This window comes from Sinocyclocheilus grahami, unplaced genomic scaffold (assembly GCF_001515645.1).
Source record: "Sinocyclocheilus grahami isolate Dianchi unplaced genomic scaffold, SAMN03320097.WGS_v1.1 scaffold119.1, whole genome shotgun sequence".
In the NCBI taxonomy this organism is placed as follows: domain Eukaryota; kingdom Metazoa; phylum Chordata; class Actinopteri; order Cypriniformes; family Cyprinidae; genus Sinocyclocheilus; species Sinocyclocheilus grahami.
Window position 1 is genome coordinate 1,113,565 of NW_015505298.1, and position 9,364 is coordinate 1,122,928.

Below are 9,364 nucleotides of genomic sequence, written 5' to 3' on the forward strand. Positions count from 1 at the left end.
CAAGCTTTATGGAGATGCTGATTTCATTTTCCAGCAGGACTTGGCACCTGCCCACACTGCCAAAAGCACCAAAAGCTGGTTAAATGACCATGGTGTTACTGTGCTTGATTGGCCTGCAAACTCGCCTGACCTGAACCCCATAGAGAATCTATGGGGTATTGTCAAGAGGAAGACGAGACACCAGACCCAACAATGCAGATGACCTGAAGACCGCTATCAAAGCAACCTGGGCTTCCATTACACCTGAGCAGTGCCACAGGCTGATTGTCTCCATGCCACGCCGCACTGATGCAGTAATTCATGCAAAAGGAGGCCCAACCAAGTATTGAGTACATGTACAGTAAATGAACATACTTTCCAGAAGGCCAACAATTCACTAAAAATGTTTTTTTATTGGTCTTAAGTATTCTAATTTGTCGAGATAGTGAATTGGTGGGTTTTTTGTGAAATGTGAGCCAAAATCATCCCAATTAAAATAACCAAAGACTTAAACTACTTCAGTCTGCGTGCATTGAATTTATTTAATACACGAGTTTCACAATTTTAGTTGAATTACTGAAATAAATGAACTTTTCTACAACATTCTAATTTATTGAGATGCACCCTGTATATCTCTCCATTTTTTTTTTTTTTTTTTACTGTTTTACCACAACAACTTTATGTACAAAGTTTTAAATTTACGTTTTACATATTGTACATTCTCTGTGCTTGACATTAATTTGCACAGTTTATGGATTCGTTGTTGCTTTCTAAACAGACAAATCAGAGTTTAGGATACATAGCAAAAGCAGCGAGTTACAGACGTTGAAACTAAACATTACAACACTCCCCCAGTCTCCCCGACCACTGGATCGGTTGCCCTGCGTCACTGAGGTGCAGAAACAATCTGCGGACCTGCCGCAGCCAATCTGAAGGCTCGTGATGCAACATCACCACATTTCAGGCAAATCAGGGGAAGTGGCTGAAATTAAAGTTACCGTCTCAACCCCGTACAGTAACCCTCTTAGTGTTGGGGGCGGGTGTGTGTGCGTGTGCCGTGTGGTAGCAGGGTGGGGGTGGTCTCCCTGGTTGCTAAGGGCAACAGGGTGAGATAGATGGAGCCGCAGCTGCGCGTCTGTTAATACCAGCGTTCGACCCTCAGCGTCTCCGCGCGCGAAATTCTCTCTACACACACACACAATCTCTCTCCCTCACACATACTGATCTCACTTCAGTCAAGGCATGAGGATGCGAGCGGGGATTTAGTTTGTGTCTTTTCCAGTCTACAGCAGATTATTACCTTTCCTCCAGCACACGGGACGGATTGACACACGAGGAACAAGGTTTGCAGACTCTTTTCTTAGTTATAATGTTTTTGTATTATTTTGAGTATTTCTGTCGTGCAGAACTTCATTTTGTATCCTAGATCTGATTGCCCATCTTTTTTTGTCAAAATATCTACGTGTTGTTTTGCACGCTTCGCCTATGCAATACATTTACAGTGGATATTATAAGGAAGTGCAGAGATTTATTTGGAAAGGACAATAGGCGCGCAATGACTGCGCCCTGGAATTGAATTCGTAGGCATAGTGAAATTGAGTATTTGGTTCAATGAATCCGTTTCCAGTGTGTCTTTGCGTTTATGTTTTAGAAAAAGGACATCTGCTTCACTATTGCGTGTTTGCTCAAGCAACTGTTACGAGTTCGTTCATTCATGCGATCAACTTCGCCAAACGTGCCAGACTGTCCTCCCGCATATTATTATCAGACGCACTCAAGTGTGAATTTGCTCCCAGTTGCGCCCAGACTGTGGTGACGGCTATGTATCAGCGAAAAACCTTTTTAAAAAGCAAAAGCACTTCCGTCGCTGAATTGGATCCTAACGAGATTTCGAGAATAAAACAAGCATGGCTTTACCACAATAGACACGGAATGCGCGCGCGAGTTGTTGTTGTTTTCCCGCTGCATGATGATTTCATAATTCCCACATCACACATTTACACGGTGTCAGACGTGTTACTGGTTACTGGAAGCTTCTTGAATCTTAATATTGTTTAATTACTCACACTATTGTGAGGTCCTATAAATTGGTGATCCGAATCAAGTGACATGAATGAGCATTGTTCAGGGTTGTTTTCCAGACACAACAGAAGTAGGATGTCTGCTTGCGTCTTTTCGACGGTTTTTTTGGCAAATAACGTACTACTCGTGCAGCGCCGTTAATTAAAATAACTTGGGTGATGTTGATAAACACATTTTTACAAAATGGAGGAGATGGTTAGGGACGCATTAGCAATGCAAATGAGGTTTTGAAGAGCACTGGCACCTGCTGTCTCCAGCATTTGCATTGGTTTTCCCTCGTTTCTCATTACAATTATGTTCTACTTCTGCGAGCAAGGTTTGAGCTCACATTTAGGGCTTTATCGAGGGAGCTTCTCCAAGTCTCTTCTACTGCGTTTGCATAACAAAGGGCAAGGTTTTTGTCCATGAAAAGAGGAGACAAATCCGTCAAGCCTCAATTGTCCCAGTGTCAGTCGGATGGGCAAACAGGGTCTTGTGCCCTATCAGTAAACAGATTCAGTCACGACGAAATCCAATTAAGCCATGTTCTTTCCATCAGGCTTTTTACAAGGCAAAGAATATTGCTTCTGTTTTTTATGCTACTGTACTCATTTTACAGTGCATACAGTCATAAGGTTCCTTGAATAAATCAATTATGTAATGGCGCTTTTCCACTGCATGGTACGGCTCGGTACGGTTCACTTTTTGGGGGTTTTCCACTGGGTACAGTACCTGGTACTTTTTTTAGTACCACCTCGGTTGGGGTTCCAAGTGAACCGTACCGTTACCAAAACGTGACGTGTAAACTCTGCTGATCACGGATTGGCCGGAGAGAATCGTCACTACCTGAAGTTGCGACGCAAACACAAAAGAACTGCTAGATTTAAATTAGCACAGCCAGCGAAGGATTGAACGCAACTGCTTTGAACGAGCGCACCTTTTTTTAACAACCAAAAAGTTTTTTTGTCTGTTGCGGAAGAACAGACGTTCCTCTCGTAGATAGCAGAGGAGCGGATCCAGCGAGAGCTTGATGGGGCGACACGGAATGAAAAAGTTTTTTTTAGGAGTCGTGGTAGTAGAGGCGGCGCAACTATAACGACACGTGAATAATCCCGCCCACTCTAAAGCGGTACTGAACTGCAGTGGAAATGCAAACCGTGCCGAGCCGAACCGTGCTGTACTGATCTGTGCCGAGCCGAGTACGACCACACAGTGGAAAAGCGCCAAAACTGTCACATGTGGTTTCACCTCAGACCGAATACAACGTAAATTATTTCAAATTTGCAAGTGGGTCAATTCAGAGGAAGCATTAAATTGCTTTAAGCATCAAGAAAGCTTGACAAAAGATACTTTTTTTTAATCACAAAAGAATCCTTTGTGTAGAAATAAAAACAGCCCCAGTGTTAAATGATAAGAGTTGACCTAGGGTGAAGAGTTTAGAGGTTTATAATAAGATCTTTCATCGTCATATAGGCAACGTTTGCCATTTTCATACAACACATATATGTGCATTTATGCAATGAGATAAGCTAAATGTCAACAGAAGATGTGTATTCAGATCAATATCTAAATGTGAAATTTTCTATATTAAGTACAAGAAAAACTCAAATGGCCTAAATGGTCAAACAAATCACTGATCATGTGTACACTGGTGACTCCAAGGTGACTGGAGGCACTTAAAGGCAGCATGATGTTGTCTAGTACATTCTTTATTTTTACCTCATGTAGAACACAGTAGTACAGCTAAGATACAGAACAAGTTTCAAGCATTGTAAAAAAAACAAAAAACATTTCTCATATGCTGATTGATATACATGCAGCCAATTTAAAACTGATTGTTGTCTTTTCTCCTTCTAGCTTTGAGGTCCATCTACTCCATACGGAATATGATGCAGAATTGCCCATTTCTTATGGAAATAAGTTGGATAGGAACACTCACAGAGCTGCCGGCTGATCATCAATGAACTCAGTTCCATAAAGAACTCAAGGAAATAAGTATTTTTCAGCTAGGAAGACCTGATAGTTGGAGTTTTTATTTTCGATATGGCGGCAACTGAGGCTAATGCAGAGCCTGTCCAAGCAGACATTGTCGAGAACAAGGCCGAGGTAGAAACCACAAATCCAGCCCCAGCTTCAACAGAGGAAGCCCCAGCTTCAACAGAGGAAACACAGCCTACTACTGAGGCGCCACAAAGCACAGAGCAACCAGCTGATAGCAAATCTAAGCCAGCCTCTGAGAAAATATGGGACTCTTTTTTAAATAAAAGTGGGCTTGGAAAAGTAATGGGAGGGAAGAAAAAGAAGGAGCAGCAAACAGGAGCTGAGGATACTACTGGCGAGGAGCAAGATAAGGTCTCCAGCCAGAACGATCAAGGGGATACTGCAGGCCCTAAAGACCAGGAATCTAGTCAGCCAGCAGAAGCTGGCGAGGCTGCAGCCGATGGGCAGACTATTGAAAAGGCACCAGAAAATGAGGAGGTTTCCCAAGAGCAAAAGGCATCTGGTGCCAAGCCAAAGCAAGGAGAGAAGTCTAGTGTTAGGGACTTCATTCGCAAGCCTGTTGCTAAAATTTTCTCACACAAAAGCACAGACAAAAAGGATAGTACAGGGGCACTTCAAAAACATGGCAAGGTTCGTTCAAAATCACTAGACAGGCTGGAGGATGCTGATGCCAGCACAAATGTGGCAGACCAAGCAGAGGAGCCTCCGACTGCAGATGAGCCAGACAAATCTAACCCCCAAACAACAAAAAACATGAAACGCTGGCACTCTTTTAAGAAACTCATGGCTCAGAAAAGTCACAAGAAAAGCACAGATGAGTCCAAGGATGCTGAGGGTGCAGAAGGAACCAGTGCAGATGGAGCAGGAGACAGTGGGACACTGGATTCCACTACAAAGTCAGAGCACTCTGGGCAAAAAAGGTGGAAACTAAAGAGATCTTGGACATTCCAAGGACTGAAGAGAGATTCATCAGTTGTTGGAATCCACAAACCAAAGGACAAAGACTCTTCAGATGTAAACGATGAAAACGCCCCAGAGGCTGAACAGGGGACAGAAGATGTAAAGGTAGCCAGCGACACAGAAGCACAGGAGAAGATTAATGCTGAGGGTGAGGAGGAGAAAGGAGCAACTGCTACTACACAGCATGCAAAATCTGTGGACCAGCATGCAAATGAGATCTGGACCTCTTTCAAAAAACGAGTTATTCCCAAATCAAAGAGGGCAGCTGACACTGGTGGAGTAGAGGAAGAAGCAGCGGGTGAGCAAGAGCAGACTGATGAACCACAGGCTGGTAAAGACTCAGGCAAGACAGCCAAGGCAAAAAGGACACACTTCAACCGTGCTGTGTCACTAAAGAACTTCATACTGCGAAAGGGGAAAAGTACCAGTGTGGACATGGGGGAGGGTACAGCAGCCCAGAAAGATGGAGATGGTACTTGTGAGAGTGAGGCTAAAGACCTGGATGGCCTTGATGATGCAGCTGGGGCAACTGATGTCCCACAGACTGTATCAGAGGAGCAAACTGTGGCTCAGAATGAGAGCAGTAATGAAGCTCAGGTGGCAGGCGAATACAAGAGTTCTGATGGAGAGGAGAGGTCCCACACTAGTGCACCATCTGGTCAGCCATCAGACAAGTCTCACGTAGCAGATCCAGCACCAGAGGGTGGAGCCCAGACAGAGCCAAAAGCCAATGGTGAGAATGGATGCTTGGATGCTACATCAGAGTACACCGCAGCACACAATCATGAAGCAACAACCCAGAATGATGTGAAGGGTGAGGAGACCAACCAGGAGACCATAGACTCTAGTGGCAAAACTTGTCCGAAGGATGGGAAGATCCTCAATCAAGACGGGAACTGTGATACTGTCAATGCAGTTGCCCAAAGCGGTGAGTGTGAAGCTCCAATTGACTCAAGAGATCTACTGCAAAATGGAAATGGCAAAGCAGAGTCTAAATTAGGAGTAGGTACTAGTGTTGAGGTAGAGACTGGGGGGGATGGGGCCCCTCAATGTGGAGGGTCCCTTTCTGGGTCAGCAAAGACCAATACAGATGAACAAGAGGAAGCCTTGAAGAGGATGTTCTATGAGGTTGCAGCTTCCATCGTTCGTGCAGTTGTATCCTCAGCCACTGAACAGTTAGCCAAGGAGAAGGACTTTCTGGACAGTAGTTTAAAGTGTTTCCAGCCTGAAAACAATAGCAGTTACACAGATATTGATGTCAGTTACTGTCACAGAGAAGTTACTTTAAATCAAGGATCTCTGTATTGATCCTTGATGATCCTGAGCACCTTCATCTCTGTTTGTGGGTACATGTTCTGGTGTTGTGGACATGTCAAAAAGATATGGCTATACTCCATCACCCCTTTAAAAAGTTGTGAAAGGAAGTTACAGGTGCTGTAATTGAGCTGTTGTAAAGTTATCCAAAGTAACAATTTATGTATTTTCAGGAAGTATTCTCTACACATAATTTATGAAATTAAAGATTACAGCATGTCTCTATGTTAATGTCGAACCACTAATAATGAAGTGTTTTTGAGGAAGAGGTTTTTCACAATACTGTCACATGCAGTTGTGTAGTGTTTGCCGTTCTGTATTATAAAGTTGAAAATTTATTTTTGGTGAACGTAAATTAACCAGTTCTCTGTGACAAAAATGTGTGTATAATTAATGAAAATTTTAAATGTAAAAAATATATTGTAATATATTCTGAAATCTCTTCTGTTATCATTTACCAGAAAAAAAGGCGGGAAACGTGTGACGCCACACAAAGAGGATTAGATCTGCATGGGATTCGTTCAGCGAGGAGCTTTCCCCCCCTCCCCCAAAATATGGAGTAATCACATGTTTACGCCACGATTCACCATGGTGAGAGATGCAATCCACATAGTTTAAAAAAAATCTTGAGCAATAATTCAGAATCATCAATCAGTGCAGTTCTTGCTAGCATTCCATCATTGTAAATGTTTTGCCTGTCTACTAGTGAGATTTTATATTGTCATAAATGACATTCCTTTGAAATGTTAATCTCAGTGATCACAAAGTACCGTGATCATAAAGACTGTTAGATTTATATTAATTGCCATTCTGTTTGTAATTTTCCTTTGACTAGATATGTGATACAGATACATTTGAAATAACAGCCCACCAGACTGCCCCCCGAATTGTGAATTCAATGCGGAATGTGCTCTAATTTCTGTGTTTTTGTTTTTAGACTTATCTTGTGTACATGAATAAACCACAATTAAACATTAAGCAATTCTCTGGGTTTTCTTGCAGATTATGCCATCATTGACAGATTTTAGAAAATGCTGACTAATAACAGATTAACTGGGTTTGCTATTTGGGGCAGATGTAAAATAGTCTCAGCTAATGCAAATCAATGGAGAGAATTTGTTTAGTTTCCCTCCAAAAATACTGCTTCACAACAGTGCATAATTTGCATCTTGGAAATGGGAACACACATTATATAAAACCCAATATTATATTAATATTGGATTGCATTCACTGCAATTTAATATCCTACTCCATCCTCAATATTTGTATTGAGCTCAGGTGATTATGACTGCCATCCTTGACCATCAACACACTGTCCACTATTTACACTAAATCTCTGAAATCATGCTTTTAGCATGGTAACTGCAGATTAACAGAATGCTTAGCAACAGGTTTTGGTGCAGCATTCCCTATTGCTCACCACAGGGTCGGGGTTAAAGGGATAGTTCACCCAAAAATGAAAATGTGATGTTTATCTGCATACCCCCAGGGCATCCAAGATGTAGGTGACTTTGTTTCTTCAGTAGTACACAAACGAAGATTTTTAACTCAAACCGTTGCAGGCTGTCATATAATGAAAGTGAATGGGAATCATGGCTTTGAGAGTCAAAAAAACATACACAAACAAAACCAAATTAAACCCTGCGGCTCGTGACGATACATTGATGTGTAAAGACACGAAACGATCAGTCAAGAAACTGAACAGTATTTATATAGTATTTTACCTCTGATTCAAAGCAATGTCCGAACTGTCCTCAGCGTGTTCTCAACAGCTGGCGCGTGATGCGTCTTCTTCTAATTCTTGCTTTCTTAAAATTTTATTGGCGGTTGACAAACAACAAAATGGTGTATTTCCGCCACCAACTGGTATGGAGTGTGGATAAAAATGACTTACTCCCTTACCCCCCCCCCCTTTTTTTATATTCTCACCCACAAATTAGTTATTTTACTAATTGACCATTGACACTCCTAATTGAGATTGTAGATGGAGTGTCAATGGTCCATTTGAGAGATAGGTGGCGGTAATGCACTTCTAAGTCTGCGATCCGCCGTAAAGCAAGAAGACGACACGTCATGTGCCGGCTGTTGAGAACAGTTCGGACATTGCGGTGAATCAGAGGTAAAAAAAAACGATATAAATACTGTTCAGTTTCATGCACAGACCGATCGTTTCATGTCTTTACACATCAATGTATCGTCACGAGCCTCAGGGTTTCATTTGGTTTTATTTGTGTATGTTTTTATGACTCTCAAAGCCGTGATTCCCATTCACTTCCATTATATGACTGACAGACTGCAACAGTTTGAGTTAAAAACCTTCGCTTGTGTTCTACTGAAGAAACAAAGTCACCTACATCTTGGATGCCCTGGGGGTAAACAGATAAACATCAAATTTTCATTTTTGGGTGAATTAGTCCTTTAATGAAAAACGGTGTAATTATTAACAGATAATGAGCTGACTTAACAGGGAAAAAACACGACAGAGATATTGAGACTGTATTGGCAAGTGGGTGAAACTGACACTGCATGACAGACTTTTGAATGTGGCTTTGAGAAGAAATCAATACCTATCGACAGCATGACCCGGGTGGACTTTAAGCATTAGGTCTCTTCTTACATGTCAAAAAGGGTCAATAACTTTTTACTGTTTTTGCTATAAAAATATTTTTATTTGCAACTGGTATTTGCATATGCTGCTAGATATACTGTGGCCAGCAGTCCAGCTGGTCCCAGGGGAGAAAAAAAGCCTTGGTTTGTTTGAATCAACTGGGGGGAAAAAGTTTAAAAAGTTTTTTAACAATAAAACTCCTGAAAACTGATTTTCCCTGGTCATCTAACTGTACCCAAAGGCAGGCGAGTGTCTATTAACTATGACAACAGAGCATTAAAAACTCAGGTCAGATAAATCCATTGAAAGGCAATCTGCTTAATGGTGCACAGGCCAACAAGATGACACTTAATGGCCACTTTTATTGAAAATATCACCAAGTCAGAAAGGTACTGTTAATTTGTGAAAGCATACTGACGAATTAAAGAAAACCAGAAGAGA

The 9,364-nt window shown here is 41.9% G+C and overlaps 1 protein-coding gene across 3 annotated transcripts; it reads left to right on the forward strand.

Annotated features, from left to right (window-relative positions):
* The first annotated feature begins 1,001 nt into the window (after positions 1-1,001).
* On the forward strand, positions 1,002-7,274 carry LOC107589723 (myb-like protein X). 3 transcript variants are annotated; one of them, XR_001609702.1, is made up of 4 exons: positions 1,002-1,322; positions 3,898-6,343; positions 6,777-6,906; positions 7,151-7,274. XR_001609702.1 is itself a non-coding variant. In XM_016278231.1 (3 exons), the coding sequence occupies exon 2, from the start codon at positions 4,084-4,086 to the stop codon at positions 6,307-6,309; it is 2,226 nt and encodes a 741-aa protein (XP_016133717.1). In that variant the 5' UTR covers positions 1,002-1,322; positions 3,898-4,083; the 3' UTR covers positions 6,310-6,343; positions 6,777-6,930. The 3 variants fall into 3 exon arrangements, 2 of the variants coding, with proteins under 2 accessions (XP_016133717.1, XP_016133718.1); XM_016278231.1 differs by lacking the exon at positions 7,151-7,274 and having other exon boundaries at positions 6,777-6,930; XM_016278232.1 differs by lacking the exon at positions 7,151-7,274 and having other exon boundaries at positions 1,006-1,322; positions 3,898-5,929; positions 6,777-6,930.
* The last annotated feature ends 2,090 nt before the right edge of the window (positions 7,275-9,364 follow it).

Excerpts from the sequence above, each read along its gene's own strand:
- LOC107589723 (XM_016278231.1), top strand. The coding sequence starts at position 4,084 with ATGGCGGCAACTGAGGCTAATGCAGAGCCTGTCCAAGCAGACATTGTC.